At 43.7% G+C, this 18,805-nt stretch overlaps 1 protein-coding gene across 3 annotated transcripts in view; it reads left to right on the top strand.

Annotated features, from left to right (window-relative positions):
• LOC148038097 (NAD-dependent protein deacylase SRT2-like) overlaps positions 1–18,805 on the top strand; it is a 339,478-nt gene that overhangs the window by 103,220 nt on the left and 217,453 nt on the right. For all 3 annotated transcript variants that reach the window (XR_015689032.1, XM_087668893.1, XM_087668901.1), the window contains exon 3: positions 10,315–10,453. Coding sequence is in view for 2 of the 3 variants with exons in the window: in XM_087668893.1 (XP_087525019.1) it covers positions 10,315–10,453 (139 nt within the window). In the remaining variant the exon portion in view is untranslated. The remainder of the gene's footprint in view (positions 1–10,314; positions 10,454–18,805) is intronic.

Below are 18,805 nucleotides of genomic sequence, written 5' to 3'. Positions count from 1 at the left end.
AATTCTTCTCTTCTTGGCAATGCCATTTCCTTCATTTTCAGTCTCTTTTGATGCTTATTGATAGCAAGCTTCCCCGGCTGCGCACCAAAAACATGGAGCCCCAAGAGAGACACCAAGGAAAAAGGATTTCTACTGCAAGAAAATCTATCTTGTAACATTAACAAGCTTTTTTTTTCATTCTTTAGAGAACCACAACAAGGAAAATAACAAATCTTTACCTGGCATCATAGTAGATATCTCCCACGGATTTGATAGAATCAACCATAATCTTCAACATCTTCATAGAATCCATCAAAACTAACAAGAACACAAAAGAATACACCACTTTCAAATGGAAAGAAATCACATATGATTCATCTTCATTGTCTTCATAGTTTTCTCTCATAATCTCTCATAGAAAGATACATTGTTAGCATTGGTTTGATGCTTTGAGCACAAAGTATCATGTTTGGTAATGCATTTGTATCCTTGAATGTTTATGGGGCTCAAGGAATGAGTGTTGATCATGCAAATGCTCTGTTTGGTGTTGGTTTTGATGTAAATTCAGCGAATGCACCCTTTTTGTAGCAGCTACTGTATTACAACTTGACACCCAAAGGGGCAACAAAAGACTATGATGAGGGTGGAAAAGCAGTGAAGTTTGAGTCCTTTAGTGGTACACAAGTTGTGAAAGCTGACTTTCATGCAACCTATTTAGGGGAGAATTTCACGGAGTCCTCGAAGATTCGAAAGGCATGCACTTTGTTGAAAAGGAATGGATTGTAGTGGTGGTCCACTCTTTTAGTGCAAGGTAGAGCACTGTCAATGTGGATACAATTCAAGCAAATGTTTGCATCGAATTAGTTGGCAAGTACATTTGAGGTGGATATTATGACAGCTTGGAATAAGGTGGATACTAAGGAATGCAAGAATTTGAAGCAATATAATAAGAAGTTTTGGGATGCATTGGATCCCTTCCTTGATAGGCCATCCGACATCCCCTTCTTTGGCTACACTACTAGATTGGGATGGAGGATATAGATGAGTAAGATTAGAGCACAGCTTGTAGCCATCCCTCATTGGCATAGAGAGGGAGTCTCAGATGAGTTCCTATACGACTTTTGGAGGCGGCTACATGATAACTTCAGGCCCAGGAAGATATCTCTCTTTCTATGGCTTCTATCCCATAGGAGTTAAGCAGTTGGCACTTGGCTTGGATATGGCAGGGACCCAGTGGCTTGTGCGCGATGTGATGAGCCGAAGGAGACATAGAGACATTGTCTATGGGATTGTCCTAGAGCCCAAGAGATTTGGAGGAGAGCTCTTAGGATAGTATTCCATGGTACAGCAGAGTCCATGGTGGTGACATGGGGGGTTGCAGCGTGGGTCACAGACAGAGGTCCAACATGCGGCTATGAGGACACTCAGGGGAGCATTTCTTTTCTCATCATTGGACAGCATTTGAGCAGGATCCCTACCCAAGACTACTCACACACAATGGACTTAGGGACATTGTCATAGATGGGAGCTGATTTCCAGGATTATAGCTTGGTACATATGGACTGTGAGATGTAGCCAGGTCATTGATCTTCAGGATATACCCACTGGGGAGTCTTGATCGAGGATTTGGACAGAGATAGTCCATACTCTCCGTGGAAGATGGGAGAGGTTGCAGGGCAGCTCTGAGAGGATGAGGAAGAAAAGAGAGGTTTTCCTGAGGATTTGGGATTCAAACACCTTCTTTCACACTACCCCTTAGATGGTCTGGCACTTTAGCCCACCAAATTGGCCGTCTACACAACCATTGTATCTTTGATGTGCTTAGTTACTCTTCACAGAGTTTCTTGTACTTTGTATTTACCTTAGGGGGACTTTGTCAGAGGTGTTATTAATAGAATTCTCTTTTCTTGGAAAAAAAAAAAACATTGCAAGGGATTGTTGCAGTAGGCAGCAAGTTGGAAAATTAGAAAATCAGGGAGATTCTAAAGGAAAGAAGCCCAAAATATAAGTGAGATTGGTTCCCGTTGTTGTTAATGATCAGCCCAATGATGATACTACTGAGTTTTTCTTTGATAATGGTGCACGAGTCAACTTCATATGGCATGATTATTTTTGTCGCACATCTTTAAGTATCATGGTATGCAAGAATCGATCCTTGGTGATCGAGACCCTTGGATGACCAATTTATTTTGGAAGGGTTTGTTTGAGAATATGGGTACCACGCTGAAATTCTCATCATCCTTTCATCCGCAGACAAATGGTCAGTTTGAGGAAGCAAATTCCATAGTGTTAGATCTTTTGAGGTGCTATATTTCAAACCACAAAACACAGTGGGAGCAATATTTGCCCTTGGTTGAGTTTTCTTATAACAACACAGTGTATAGGTCTATTGGCAAAGCTCCATTTGAGGTGGTTGAAGGTGGCAAGAAGGTCCTACCTATCTTGCAAACCAAGGATAAGATCTTTGAGGCTGATTGTTATGTGGAAAACTTATAATCAATTTGGTATGAATTTTGTCTCAATTTTGAGACAAAAATTCTCGTAAGTTTCATCTCAATTTTTGATCACTTTGTAGAAGCGTTTATGATCACTGGATCAGTTTTGCATCAATTTTTGCATTATTGCTGGTTAGTTTATGCAATGAGTTTGTGCTTAGTTTAGGGTCACATTTGCAGCAGTTTGTGATCATTTCTTTGATCAGCAAATGATCAATCTATGATTAGATTATGCTCAATTTTCAATGGTTTACAGTTGGTTCTATGGACAATAACATGTTAGTAAATGCCATTGATAGTTTTAGCCATGGTTTATGTTGAAAATATGGTTTATTGTGGTTCTTAAGTCTAGAATAGTCGAGAAAGATGAGTTATGGATACATCCAATGGGTTTTTGGCAACACTTTTGGATTGTTTATGCTAGCTGGAAATTTTCAGCAAGGTTTGGGACATGTAGCATAGTTGGATAACAGCGCGTAATGTTGAGACAGTGATGTCTTAAGGAAATTCTTGTGTAGTGTACTTTTCCTTTGGCACAATGCAATGCAATGAGGTCAATTGTGTAGGGATTTCAAGGGGGAGGTTTATCACACGTGTGAAATTTTGAGATGCTTTAATCTCGTTGATAAAAATGTGCAAGGTTGTTTAGCACATGTGATGCACATGGTAGTTATTTCATGGTAAACATGCCAACGATCCCAAGGATACAGTAGGTGTCAAAGACAAAAGTTATGATAAGTTATGCTAGCTCGGCTTTGGGGGTTAGTTGGTGTCAATTTTGGACCCTAGGATAATTATTTGACCAATAAATGGTGATGGTGACACTAGGGACTAGCATCAATTAATTAATTAATACTAGTCTAAGGGTCAATTGAGGTTGAAGACCACTCCAGGTTGCAAGTGGCCTAGTCAATTTAATTATGTATGAGCACATTTTGTTTTTGGGCAGGGTCAAAAGGGATGAAATTAATTTTTAGGATTATTTAATTTTGAAAATTAATTAAATGGTTGGATAATGTTGAAAATGGATTTAGAAGGTCGCCACTTGGCAAAAATGCCCATGCAAATTGAGAAAACGTTTTTGGGGGATGGGTTTCAGTCAATTAGTTAGTTTTACAACTTGAGAGAGAGAGAGAGAGAGAGAGAGAGAGAGAGAGAGAGAGAGAGAGAGAGCCTCAGGCCGGTTCGGTTTTTTATGACCTGGTCCGCAATCAGCTTCCGCAGGACATGCAAGCTACTATGGAGTCAGATATTGGTGAGGCAGAGGTTATGGACGTCTTGTTACACTTGCCCAAAGATAAAAGTCTAGGTTGGGATGGGGGTCTCGCCAATGAGTTCTTTGAAGCTTTCGCTACCCAACTGGCGAAACCATTGCAGGCTTTGTTTCAGCAGGTGTGAGAAACGGGGATCATGCCTCCCTCATGGAAACAAGGACTTATTAAACTGCTTCCAAAAGTTCCTTCGCCATCTAAGTTGACACAGTGGCGCCTAATTTCTTTGATGGGTTCAATGTACAAAATCTTTTCCAAAGTAATGGCAAATCGGCTCCATAAGCATCTCCCTGCCCTTATGCACCCTCTCCAGTATGGTTTCATTAAGGGCCGCAATATTCTACACAATGTTTTGAATGCCCAATCGGCCATTGATTATGCCAGACATTCTAATCAGGAGGTAGTACTGATTCAACTGGACCTGGAAAAGGCTTTTGACTATCTGGACTGGTCTTTCGTTGCTGAACTTATGTCTGCTATGGGCTTTGGTGCTCGGATGTCTCGTCTAATCTACACCATTAGTGCTGCGGCGTCTTCGCGAGTCATGCTGAACGGAGGTGTTACTGAGCCATTTGTCCTTGCCCGTTCTGTCAGACAGGGGTGCCCTTTGAGCCCTTTATTCTTTGCCCTTGCGACACATCCAGTTCTTTCCATGTTATCACATATGGCCGCCTCTTCTCAGTTGGCTGGACTGTCGCTTCCTACAGGACAGCACTTCATTAGCCAATCCCTGGCGGATGATACCTTTATGATTTTGCGTGCGGACAAGGATAACCTTCGAAAAGCATTGGATGTTTGGGGTCTCTTTGGTCAGGCATTAGGCCTTCGTATCAATGCGCTCAAATCAGCCATTCTAAGCTGCACGGAGTCGGATTTGCAGTCCTTGGACTGGCAGGGTCTGGTTGTTCCTCGTGGCTCCATTGTCAGGATTTCTCAGAAAATGGTGGCTAAGTTTATGTATTGGAAGTCTCAGGCCTGGCCCTTCCATGTTTGCCTCAAAGTAGCCCAGATAATTATGTTGCCAATGCTCACATATTTCTTGCCATTGTTGCCCTGGACTACTACGACTCTGAATGCTCTTACTCAGTCTATTCGCTTCATGCTATGGAAGAAGGACTCATTGCATGCAAGTATTTCCTGGATCTCGTGGTCGCATGCGTGCACCCCCAAACGCATGGGTGGCGGAGCTATTTTAGATGCCCAAACTCACATGCAGGCACTTCGTTGGTCTCTTTTCCGCGCCATGTGCTCGGATCATCATCCGTGGGTCACTATAGCCCGTTATTTCCTTGAGGGCCATGGGCTTCTGCATGGCAATACCCAAATCCGGAGTTCTTGGTGGCATGTTCTTAATGTTGATTCGCGGTTCTCCAGTTCTTCTTCATCGCTGCTTACTCATTTGGTATGTTCTTGGAAACAGGTCCTTCAAAAGGCTCAGTGGCATCCAACGGAGGATCGCTTGGCTACTAACTCTTTTCAAATGGAATTACTGGCAGTCTTGCGTTTACTTTCGTGGGAAGGTAAACATGAGCTTAGACCACAATTCAACCGGATGGCACGTTTGGGCTTGTCTTCGGTTGCGGATGCCGCCCTTGCCAGTCGCAATGTGCTTATATGGTTTCGTACAACTAGGAGGCTTTTCAGGATCCCTCGTGGATATAGGCCTTTATGGGAATAACTTTTGACGGTGCTCCAGAGCAGACAACCCTTTCCTGCTCTTGCTTCGGATCATCCCTGGCAGGATTGGGACCTACAAGGCCCGCTGAAGTTGAGCAAAGCTTCTGCTAACCAAGTGTATCATCTTCTGATTAAAGATCATCAATGGCTAGTTACTAAAGCGAATGCTTTATGGGGATTGCGTAAATCCCGGTCATGGTGGAGGGCAACTGTGATGGAGGGCTGGTTGAGCAAGACACCCTTTAAATATAAAGTCTTTCTTTGGAGAGTGATGATTGGGGGTCTTCCGCTTGCTTCGGCTCTTTCCAAGCGAGGAATCTCCAATGGCACCTGTTTCTTTTGCACCACTACTATGGAATCCGCCCGCCACCGATTTATTTCTTGCCTCGTCGCTAAGAAAGTCTGGTTATTTTTGTTGGCTGTTTGGCGAGGGGTGGTTGGTATAACCTTGCGCCCCTTTGATTGGGTTTTTGGCCAGCCTAAATAGCCTACTCCCGCACAGCCACATATGAAGCTCATGTATCACTTTCTTCGATACTGGGGTTGTTGGCATAATTGGACCATTCGGAATGCTTTTCTGTTTGACTCCGCCGATAATGTTCAGCGGCATATTGTGAGGCTTAAGGGCCTCTTGTATTTGGCAGTTAGCTCTTCTCCATCGTTCTGATTTGCTCTCTACGGAGGACTTCCGTCCCTGGCATATGGCAATTTTCTCCGCACCCTTGCCATGACATTGTAACTTGTAGTACTTAGAACCTCTTCACATGATGGCTTGGATTGTCGTCATGTATCTTGTAATCAAGTAATCTTGTATTTTTTTCGTAATTAATATAATTACCTTTTACAAAAAAAAAAAAAAAGAGAGACAGCAACTGGTGCATTTTATGATCAAAGAACGCCAATTTGCCGTAGAGGACAGCCATCTGGGGGCCTCAGTAGGTAGGGGATAGTGAGGAGTCACCTTCCAAGGGTTGGCCAACAGTATTGTTGATCAGATGACCACATTTTGGAGGTGTGTGGCAGTAGGTGATTGCATTACGTGCGGGCTTTGGAGCAAGCAGCAGGCAGAATTTAGGGTTTTCTTGTGAAGAAAATAAGATTTCTCTCTCATCTTGGCTTTCTCTCACCTTCTCCAACCCATTCTTAGGAGATCTTAGCATTTCTCAGCCATTTTGAGTAGATCTCAGTCAAATTTGGTGGACAGCAGAGAGATCTCTACTGTAAACTCTAGATTTCTGCAGAAATTATGGTTTAGTAGCTACCTTGGGACCCGTGCCAACAGGAGAAGGCATTGTACACACAAAAATTAGCACCTGAAATTCATGGAATTGATAGGGATTTCAGATGCCAGGCCATCCATTGTGAATTGGGGCAACATTTGGCTAGTTGGTGGTCCCATATTTGTGCAATTCCTAGGTGAAAATCAAGGGGCTATTGGCCCAAATTGCTTGCGGATTATATGTACAGCAAGGGACTTTTGGATCGGCAAAGGAGATTGTGGAATCTTAGCTTGTTTTCATTCCATTAGCAATCAAGTTAAAGAAATATCGAAAGGGGCACTTGTTTTGGGGCCAACAAGGTGTCCAATATCTGAGATTATGAAGGTAAATTGTGCATTGCAATTTATGTTTATTTAATGGTTGCAATAATTAAGTGCTTAGTCGGGGAATTACCACCCTCTCCAAGAAGGAAGGCTGGTTTCATGTACAACTTTCATTGGCTGTCTAGTATCTACAATCCATGCCCAAGCCAGGAGTCTAGGCATTTGAGCCACCAATGTGAGGTGGTAGTTGGTAGTGGAAGCTAGATGGGAGTTGGTAGGTGGTGTGGGAGTCAAGTAAGGTGGATAAGAATGGCATAGGGAAGGGCGGAGATCGCAAGTGACAAGTAGGGCAAGAGAGGCTGATCCTCTTAGTCCCTCTTAATCGCACTGAGTAACTAGGCCCACTCATATACTAATCCTCAACTAGGGTAGATGCCATACTTTGCTTCTAACTCTATGCCATATTACTTCCTATCATATACATTAGTATGTTAGAAGATATGGTTGTCATGAAATTTTCCAACTACCTATATAATTTGTAATTCCACATGGGCCACCTACCTCTTTCATGCCCTACTGCAAGGTTATCTTCTTTGGCATCTTGCAATTTTTCAAAAGGCTACTCATACTCCCCTTTGTAGTGGCCCAATGGTCTAAAAACGAAAAGAAAAAGGGGGAGGGGGGGTTGGACATGCACAACACCAACACCAAGTGTTATCAGCCCAATGACACATGATGGGCTGCAGGCAGGTGGCTGGCTGGTGGAAGGTCTGGCATCACTGAAAAGGTGCAGGGTCATTACCATAATTGGATAAATGTTGGCTATCAAATTGGGGCTCTTTTTTTTTTTTTTTGTCTCCAATTGACCTCATTAAGGCAGGAATGATACAATTTGGGTATTTTTCTGAATTTAACCCCATTGGGAGAAGACCTTGAATTGGATCAATGTCGCTTACCCACATTGACAGCATAGTTTTTTCATTCATTTTTCATATGCATATGCATTTGGGTATGAAAGTATGAAAAAAGTACGTTTCACCAGTACTCTTTGAACCAAACACGACTTGAAAATTTAACATACTTTTCTACTAGTATACATTGTGTAAGCCTGTAGACTCATTGTAGACATCAGATCCAAAGAACAAAGAAAAAATTAACCTAAAACAATCCAAAACAGTATGTTGATCTAGAGAAGTGGGCTGAAGTACTCAAGAAACACTGAAGTACACGAAAAGGGTTGCTACATAAGAAGTCGATTTTGCTGGACCCTACGGAGTTAAAATCACAGCAGTTTTGGGGACGCCAAGATATAATGGTTGAATTTTGGGCACTTGGGACTGTTTTTAAAAATGAATTTGACAGGACAAGTATGCTATGAATAACATACTTTCATACTTTTCATACGTTTGCAAAGTATGTTACCCGAAACATACTTGGCTGACAGGACAAGTATGTATGCTTAACATACTTTATTTTTCTTGATGTTTGCAAATGTTTGTTTGCTCAAACATACAAGTATGAAAAAAATTATGATTGACAACCAACAACAGTAGGTGCTGGCATCATAGCAGTAAAATGCAGAGTGACTAGCATAATCAATGTTGGCTATCAAATCTGTGTATTTTTTCCCAATTGATCTCAAATTAAGGCAGAATTAATAAATTTGGGTGTTTTTTCCAAATTTCTTGTTAAATTGGGCTATATTTTTCCAATTTGACAGCCAACAATTGGGGAAAACAACAAGAAGATTTATCCAAGCTGGGGTTTTTTTCCGAATTGATCCCTAATAGGCATTTCGCTGCCCGTTTCAGTTGGGCAGTGTTCAGCTCTGAACATTTCACCTTGTAACATGTGTTTCAAGGTGAAAGGTTTTAGGGCTCAAAGATTTTGCAGTTATGCTGGTCGAAACTTTCACCTTACAGTCAAAAACCACTCATTTAGCCTCTAGTCAAAAGTTTCATGTATGACCTTTGGAAATTAACAATTTCCAAGGTCCTGTGCATGTCCATCATGCCTATATGTGTCCCATGTGTATGTGGGTGTTGGTGCATACACACACACACGCGTGCGTGCACATGAAAAATACATTTCAAACAAAGCTTGAATTTCTTGTTAAGGAAAAACAAATCTAATCTTCCAAGGGTAAAAGAGTTGAGCCTATGAAATGTTCAAAATTTCAGACGAGGCTTAGCTTTTCCTTTATCCATAGCATATGGTGGATTTTCCTTAATATTGATAATAATATTTTGACATGTTTCAAGTTATATTGCATTGGACCTCTATTTATTTACTCTATTTTATGTTTAACTTAGTTCTTGCTGTTTCTTAACTTGTAAGAAAAATTTCCCTACATATGAAACTTTCCATTTCTGGAACTTCCACCTACGTTGCTAATGTTCAAAAGAAATGTTCATGAATATATGTGAATTTTCCAGGAGTCAAGCATGGAGTGAGGATCTCTTAGATTGGGGATCCCTTATTTGAGAGACAATGCAATGGAGGTTAGCATCAATCCTAGTGGGGAGGGTGTAAACCATCTACCTGATTGACGTGGGCATATCTGCTAGATTAGAGTACATTTGTTGCATGTGGCTGGAAGACAAGTATAGGGCTTAATGGCCCTTGCTACAAAGGTGCATGTGTAGTAAAGTAGCGTGGATCTCTTGAGAATTATCATGTCTTTATCCATAAGTGGAATGCCTATGTGCATGAGCAGCACAGATATAAGAATCTTGGAAAAACTCAATCACAAAATCTTCTCTAGCCTCTTGAACACAGTTAAGAGCTGCCCTAGTCCATTTGAAACTATCAAGGCTATGCTTGTCACAAATTTCTCTGACAAGCCTCTGAAAAGACAGTTTTGGAATTACATTATTTAGAGCTTTCATTGCACTTCTAATCTCCTTTAGGCATCTAACATGCTGTGAGAACCTTCTCCTTGGCTTTGATTTCCTTGTAAGTTTGGAAGGCTGTCTCTTCTTGAATCTTTGTGCCTGGAGTGTGGCTCTATGCAAACTAAAAACCCTTTCTTCAGATGTAAAGAAACTTGAGGTTATCTACCATGTAGTAATGTTCTTTTTTGACCATCTTCTTTTTAAAGCTTTTCATTGGATACTCTTTTTTATGTTTACTTTTAGCACATTAAAGGGAGAGTTGAATGTTTACATGGAAAATAAATTGCCATCCTAGAAAGAACGCTTTTTAATCTTTTGCTGATGCAATCAGTTAAATGTAGCTGGTATCTCTGTGATTCAGAGCACAAGTTAATGCTTCTTATGTTTTGGAACTTTACATATCCTTGTTGGAGCTACAACCAATCCCTTGTTAGTGCTTGCCATTGAAAAAATAGGTAAAACATTCAAGACAAACACAAATGCTTCTGATAATTCTGTAGTGCGAGTAAATGGGCACAAACGACAGATTGTTCCAGCATCATTGCCGCCAAGACTTGATGACATTGTTTCCCTCCAACGTTTCATTCAAGACAGGTATGTGTAAACTTTCATAATTAATTTGATGTTGAAACATGCACATATTTGACTGTTCGATTTTTTAGAGAAGAGGATCGGTAGGTTCCACTTTGTATTGTGGTTTAAACAATGTTGAAACATGCACATGTTTGACCATCCAGTTTATTCTAGAAGAGGATTGGAAAGTTCCACTTTGTACTTTGAATTTAAATGGAATTTTTTACAAGAACATTGTCACCTGCAACCTCAATCCTCTTGTGACATTATATGAAGTCCTGAACCCCAAAGGAAGCACCTACATCAATGTTGGGCTGATGGTGTCTTGAAAATTTTTTGGACAATCTTGAATTAATTGAGCTTGTGAGGATTTTTCAAGCTTCTTGAAGAACCTTCCTTTTGCTGATCGTGTCTATGTTGTGCATGAGTCATAAGAAAGTAATCCATGTCCTGTTACCCCAACCGCATGAACCCTTTGAATTCTTCACCATTGCAAAATCTTTCGTATCTATGGTATTCTACCCTCTGGAGTCCTTTGCTCCCCAACTTAGCCTTATCTTTTTGGATTTATGTTCCCATGCATATCCAAGGGCCTTCTATACGGGTTTGAGTACATAGATTTTGTCCCTAATACATTTGTGGTGCCACCATGTGGAGGGCTCCTACCTTTTTTGTATTTATAACTGAAGAGAACTCTCATCATAGGTTTTTGGCTTCCCCGGTTGCTCAGCGCAAATGGTCTCCCCTGTCTTGAGTTTGGCATTCAGTTGTCAGAAGTTGTACACATCCAAGGGACTGGGTCTTTGGAAACCCCAAATTCACAGTTTTGTGCAGCCACATGTATTGGTGGTTTTCTACTTTCTACGCTTTTGGTGATGTTAGCATAATTGGACTATCCACAATGCTTTCATTTTAATTACCACTCTGGCATGCATAGCCATATCGGTCCCTTGTGAGGAATCCTTCAGTGGCAATTGAGCACCATTGAGTATGCAGGTCTTCTTACAAGGGACAATCTAGCTCCTTGGTATGCTGCCATCTCTTTAGTCACTTTGTGTGATACTAAGTAGTCATGTGACTCTTCTACATTCTTCTTGATGCAACCACCCACCATCACATGCGCACGTGCGCGCGCACGCACGTGCACACACACACACGCACACACACACACACACAGACCATGATGGCGCGTGCCCTGTGCACCCACTGACCTTACCTCTCCTTGCACAACTGCTTTCGTTCTCTTCCTGGACGCCACAGACCCCACGCTTCCTGTTTGCATGCCTTAGCTGCACCCCTTACCTGTGCACCTGCAGTCTCCTGTTGTCTGCAGAGCACCTACATCAGAGACAGAGCACACACGTGAGAGCAGGATGTCAGTGACAAGGCGCAGCCTGCAGGAACTACCCTGACATTGGTGTGCCTGTGCCCCTTCCTGCTGCACGTGTCCTATTTGCCCTGCGCCCTTCCTGTCTGGTTGCCCTGCCAGGGTGCACACCGCCCTGGGCCCAGCAAATGACTTGTTCTGTGCAGAATTGCAGAGGGGCTCGATCTGACAAGATCCATCATCAATTCATCAGCTATTTGCTGGCAGAAACCCATCAATTTGCTTGCTTCAAGAGATGCTCTTCATAATCCGCAGCAGGAGTATCCTTCTTGGACAAAATTGCTAGTTTGTGGAGAGCCAATCTTGTGGATGTCATTCAAAGTGAGATGGAGAGTTTCAAGGCAAGCAAGATTACAGATGCTAAAGGGAAAGTGTTGCAACAATAGTTTTAACTCGCACACTATGAAGCTAGGATTATGGAATGTAAAGGACATTGCCATGTAGTGAATAGTACAGGATGTGAAGAAAGATTTTGGGAGGGAATTGTGTGTCTTGTCTGGTAGTAAATAGTATAGGATGTGAAGAACTATTTTGGCAGGGAATTGGGATGCATTCTGTGCAATGGAACACAAGCAACACCCAATGGATCATGCTATCTATGTATATAAGGATTGAATTGTTTTCTTTGCTAATCATGCTCCCCAGATTTGGAGTTATGTGGGCTGTTTGTTCCTCATTGCAGCCAGCATTAGCTCATTAGGATTAGTCAAGATTATATATGAGGGCAAGGCTCTATGATTCATGGGAGTGTATGCACCCAATGCAGCTTGGGATCATTGTCAACTTTAGCAGGATCTACAATGTTTCTCTATGTCCTGCGTCCAAGTTTTGTGATGCGTGACTTGAATACTTGCGAGCATTCAATGCAGGAAACTTTGCCTCATACTGTGATGGATGGTCCTAAGTGCTGAGCCTAGAATGCTTTGGAAGCTTCCTCATTGAAACAAGATATGTGGCCTTAGCTCCATCCTTTCAAGGTTGGATTACATATCGTTTTCTTCAACATCTTGATACTTAGGCTAGATTGAGCATGATTTACGTTTGCCTGCTTGAATCTTTCCTTTTCGTAGTGTTCAACATGTGAGTGGAGAGGTGAAATGTCCTTTCAGATCATTACCCTTTGGCCTGAAATGATCCATTAGCCAGTCTAGTGATAATGACTCTGATCCACTTGTGATGCAGCCTCCTCAAACATGGTCTTGATAGAGGGGTTGTCGTGCTCGATGAAGTGAAATACGTGTGTCCAATCTGATTCCATGGGATGGAATGGTAGTGTGTGGCACGGTGGGTCTACCTCTACTAGGCTAGTAGTGTCAATAGGGTTTGATCTATGGAAAAAGTTTGTCACTGCTCTTTGTGTGGGTCCCTCTACCTGAGTTGGCCTTCTGTCTCATAGTAGTGTTGTGCAGCACCTTTGGAGCCCTAGGAGGAAAGGACCTAGGCATCTCTGGTTGTCGTACTCTATAACATGACGAAGAGATCCAAAACCATCATAGAAGAGACAATGGTATCATCCTTGTATGTCATATTAGTATATTGCACACTTCCATATGTAGTGCCCCTCTGTCTCAGGCTCTTGGCCACAAAGGTAGCAAGTCCTACTCTTGTTGGAGTATCTGTCCATCTCCCTACCTTGATTTGTAACCTATGAGAGGAGGTGTGAATCTATCCAATAGCAGCCTGTATGTTGTAGGAGAGATGGGTGTCCATGTATGCTAGCTGAATAGTGAATCCATCATTAGAGAGGCGCAAGAAGTGACTCCGGTATAACTCCATCCTCGATCCTAGAGGGAGTGGTGGATGGATCCATGTACTCGCTATCTCAATCCTCAAGATATCATCTTTTATCAATTGAGAGAAAGTGTAGAGAAGTCAAGGCTGTAGTCAAAAGGTGGAAGGTGGTCAATATCCAAACTATGTAGGCTCACCCAGATAGTCATATGTGAAAACCAACAGTTCTTACTAGTTGTCTAGATGAAGCTAGTGCCAATTTGGAGTATCTATGATGCAAGAGCTCCCATATTTTGTGCCAAAAAGTCATTGCTTTAAAGAGTGCCTTTGTGACTATAGGTATTGCTCCTTCCAACTCTACTCTAACAATGGGATGTGGGGTGGAGGGCTTAGGCCTAATCATACGTGTTATCATCATGATCAATGGCCTTTCAATGCTATCCTAGTCATCATAATAATCTCCCTTTGCTCCGGTTTGATTAGTGAATGGGCTAAGACACTTGTGGCATGAGCTGCAGCTCCACACACACACACACACACACACATACACACATATCTATAGAGAGAGAGAGAGAGAGAGAGAGAGAGAGAGAGAGAGAAGATTTTTATTGGACTTCCCTTCTAAGGGCAATGCTTCTTTTGAACGATTGCTTTCTAATGTGCAGCGGGTTGCATGGCAGTATGGGATTCATCATGCCTCTCTTTGTCGGCGGCGTCGACATGCAGTGGAGGAATTACTGGTTTTGGTTCGTTCTCTACTGGTGGAGACTCTAGATGATGTATTTTTGTTGCCATTGGCTATGCGTTTGACTGATCTTCTTAAAGAGTTTCAGTTGAAATCTTATCAACAGTCCAAATTGCAAAATTTGACAGAGAATTTGCAAGATAGTGCTTGTCAGACTCATAAGTTCTTTCGTGCTCTTCATGCATCTCCCGCTCGAGAGAATATGACTCGACTCCAGGATGCAGAAGGTCAAATGGTCACCGATCCTCAGACTATTGTGAATATGTGTAGGAATTATTTTCTAGACCTTCTTGGTTCTACTCCTTCACCTTTGGACCAAACTACTCATGCTTGTTCAGTTTTCTATGATTTGGTCCACAATCAGGTTCCACATGACATGCAAACTATTTTGGAGACAGATATTTGTGAGGCAGAGGTTATGGATGTTTTGCCACACTTGCCTAAGGATAAAAGTCCCGGTTGGAATGGTCTCACCAATGAATTCTTTGAGGTTTTTGCTACTAGTCTGGTGAAACCATTGACGGCTATGTTTCAGCAAGTTTGGGAAACGGGGTTCATGCCTTCCTCATGGAAAGGACTTATCAAACTGCTTCCAAAACTTCCTTCGTCGTCTATGTTGACACATTGGCGATCAATTTCTCTGATGGGCTCTATGTATAAAATCTTTTCCAAAGTAATGGCGAATCGGCTCCATAAGCATCTTCGTGTTATTGTACATCCTCTTCAATATGGTTTCATTAAGGGCCGAAACATTTTGCATAATGTCTTGAATGTGCAACTGGCTATTGACTATGCAAGGCACTCTAATCAGGAGGTGGTATTGATTCAATTGGACCTGGAAAAGGCTTTTGATTATTTGGACTGGTCCTTCATTGCAGACCTTATGTCTACTAAAGGCTTTGGTACTCGGATGGCTCGTTTGATTTACACCATTAGTGTTGTGGCTTCTTCGCGAGTTATGCTGAATGGTGGTGTTACCGAGCCTTTTCTCCTTGCACGCTTTGTAAGACAGGGTTGCCCTTTGAGCCCTCTCTTTTTTGTTCTTGCGACTCATTCGGTTCTCTCGATGTTATCTCAGATGGCAGCTTCTACTAAGTTGGCTGGATTGTCTCTTCCTTTTGGACCGCACTTCATTAATCAATCCTTGGCTGATGACAGCTTTATGATTTTGCGTGCGGAAAGGATAATCTTCGCAAAGCACTAGATGTTTGGACTCTCTTTGGTCATGCTTTTGGTCTTCATATCAATGCTTTGAAATCAACCATTCTCAGTTGCACGGAGTCAAATTTGCAGTCACTGGATTGGTAGGGAATGGTTGTTCCCTATGGTTCCATTGTCAGGCATCTTGGGTACCCTTTGGGTGTTGATGTTCGGCCGAAGCAACTACTAGAGTGGATTTCACAGAAACTGACAGCTAAGTTTCTGTATTGGAAGTCACAGGCTTGGCCTTTCCATGTGCGCCTCAAAGTGGCTCAGACAATTATGTTGCCAATGCTCACATCTTTCTTGCCATTGTTGCCTTGGACTACAACTACATTGAATGCTTTTACGCAGTGCATTCGTTTCATGTTATGGAAGGACTCCTTACATGCAGGTATTTCGTGGATCTCTTGGTCACATGCATGTACCCCAAACGCATGGGTGGTGGGGGTATTTTGGATGCCGAAACTCATATGCTGGCAGTCCGTTGGTCTCTTTTTCATGCCATGTGCTTGGATCAACACCCGTGGGTCTTGATAGCCCGTTATTTTCTTGAGAATCATGGGCTTGTACATGGTAATACTTTTATTTGGAGCTCCTGGTGGCATGTTCTTAATGCAAACTCTCGGTTTTTTAGTCCTTTATCAGCCTTGCTTACTCACTTGGTATGTTCTTGGAAATTGGTTCTCAAGAAGGCTCAATGGCATCCAGCCGAGGATCGCTTAGCTACTAACTCTTTTCAACTGGAATTGTTGGCAGCCTCGCGATTACTTTCTTGGGAAGGCAAACATGAGCTCAGACCAAAATTTAATTGGATGGCACGTTTGGGCTTGACTTCAGTTGGCAGAGGCCACCCTTGCTAGTCGGAATGTGTTGATATCGTTTCGTACAGCCCGAAGGCTTTTCAGGATCCCTTATGGATACCGTGCTTTATGGGGACAGCTTTTGATGGTGCTCTAGAGCAGACAACCCTTTCCTGCCCTTGCTCCGGATCGTCCCTGGCAGGACTAGGACCTTGCAGGCCGCCTGAATTTGGAAAAGGCCTTAGCTAACCAGGTATATCATCTTATGATTAAAGAACATCAATGGCTGGTTACTAAAGCCAATACTGTATGGGGATTGTGTAAATCTTGGTCATGGTGGAAGGCAATTGTGATGGAGGGTTGGATGAACAAGACACCTTTCAAATGCAGGGTCTTTCTTTGGAGGGTGATGATCCGTGGTCTTGCTCTTGCTTCAGCCCTTTCCAAGCGTCTTATCTCCAACGGCAATTGTTTCTTTTGCACCACCAGTGTGGAATCGGCCCATCATAGATTTATTTCTTGCCCTCTTGATAAGGAAATCTGGTCACTCTTGTTGGCAGTTTGGCGAGCAGTGGTTGGTTTCTCGCTAAGCCCTTTTGACAAGGTCTTTGCGCGGCCCAAATACTCCACACGGGCGCAGTCGCATATGAAGATCTTGTTTCACTTTCTTATATAGTGGGGCTGCTGGCACAATTGGACCATTCGGAATGATTTTCTTTTTGATTTAGCCTATAATGTTCGGGGATATATTGCTAGACTTAAAGGCCTCTTGCATTGGCAGATAAATCTCATTCGGCACTCTGATTTACTCCCCCGGGAGGACTTACTTCCTTGGAATATGGCAATTTCCTTTGCGTCGTTGCCATGACCTTTCGTACCTCGTTTGTAGTTTAGTGCTTTAGAGAGCGAGAGAGATCTACCGATGGCTTAGAGCCATCGTGTATTTTGTAATCATGTAAACTTGTACCTTTTTCGTAATCAATACAATTACCTTTTACGAGAGAGAGAGAGAGAGAGAGAGAGAGAGAGAGAGAGAGAGGCGGATCCTTGCCCTGCACGCCGCCCTGCCCTGCGCCTCCCTGCCATGCGCGTCGCGTGATCCCTTTCCCCAGGGCTGCGCAAGATCGAGCTGACCCTGCCTGCAGCTGGACCCTGCGACCTGACCTTGCGACGTGACCCTGCGCAGGATCGGGTGGTTGCACTGCAGACTTCATCGTCAGTCCCCCGTCTCTCCTGGCCTTCAAATCCCCTGTACTAAGAGTGACCGGCAAGTAGTCTTCTAGGTTTTTGGCACAGCAGAAAGAATTCTGTGATACAGCATAGGGTCGGCCTGCGCCGTGTGAGAAACCAACTTACAGGGGTGCAGATTTCTAACTCAGCAGACAGAGACCTGTGCTGCACCAAGACACAGAGAGAGAGAGAAAGAGAGAGAGAGAGAGAGAGAGAGAGAGAGAGAGAGAGAGAGAGAGAGAGAGAGAGAGAGAGAGAGAGAGAGAGAGAGAGAGAGAGAGGAGCACGATGGCGGGGAGAAGGCTCGCGATGGCGTCGCCTGATTCTGTCGCCCTACTGACAGTCGTCTGACTGTCGCGTTTCGTCGTTTCGCCCCCCGCGTCAGCCTGCGCCCATCATCGTCCGTCTGGTTGGCGCCATCGTCCGTCTGATTGGCCCCCGTTCATCTGGTTGGCGCCCGTTCGCCCGCCCTACGCGTAGGGTTTCTGCCCGCGCCCGACCCCTGCCCTACGCCGTTGCTGCCTCGCCCGTCGTGCAGTCGGACCTGGGCCCTGTTGACCGTCACCGCCCCTGCCTTCGTTCGTCGCCTGTCCAGACCTGACGTCCTCTGCCCCCCCTGTGGTTCGCCCTCTTGCACGTGCACTGTCAGGGTTGTGCCCTGTCACTCGCGATATTGGGACAGGCTACGCCTGAAGCCGCTGCTCCAGTGCCTGTCTTGTTCTGCCTGAGAAGGCGCAAGAGAGAGAGAGAGAGAAAGAGAGACGCTGCCCTCGCCCGCGAGACTTTTAATGCCTGCAACCTGTCCATGTGACATCCTGCGGGTCGTCCTCAGTTGTGTGCGCAACCAGCTTATAGGGGTGCAGTACCCCTTCTAACGCAGCTGACACTGATCTGCACTGTCAGTGAGTCCTTCTTCGAGAACAGCTCGTCGTACACGATGGCTGGTTTGGATCTGGATTTCATAGACCAAACGGTGGCAGCACTTGGCCCGGACTCTGATGCTGAGGAACCGGAGGATATGGTTCCGTGCCCTGAAGAATTGCCCCCGAGTCCTGACATCCAGCCTGCGGGTAAACGTACCAAGCATACCCCGGCAGAGATAGATGTTATTCCGGATCGTTCCTATGCGCAGGTTGCTTCGGATTCTGTGGACTCTCAGGAGGTGGACTGGGAGCATCTGTTGGAATTTGCCAACACTCTGCTTGGTGAATATGTTCAACATAATCAGGAAGCCTTCTCTGACTCTGCTCCAGACGATGTTTTGGAAGCTACCGTTG

Source organism: Lygodium microphyllum, chromosome 3 (genome assembly GCF_053477565.2).
Source record: "Lygodium microphyllum isolate KBCC chromosome 3, Lygodium_microphyllum_v1.1.10, whole genome shotgun sequence".
In the NCBI taxonomy this organism is placed as follows: Eukaryota; Viridiplantae; Streptophyta; class Polypodiopsida; order Schizaeales; family Lygodiaceae; genus Lygodium; species Lygodium microphyllum.
This window is presented reverse-complemented; position numbering and strand designations above follow the sequence as displayed.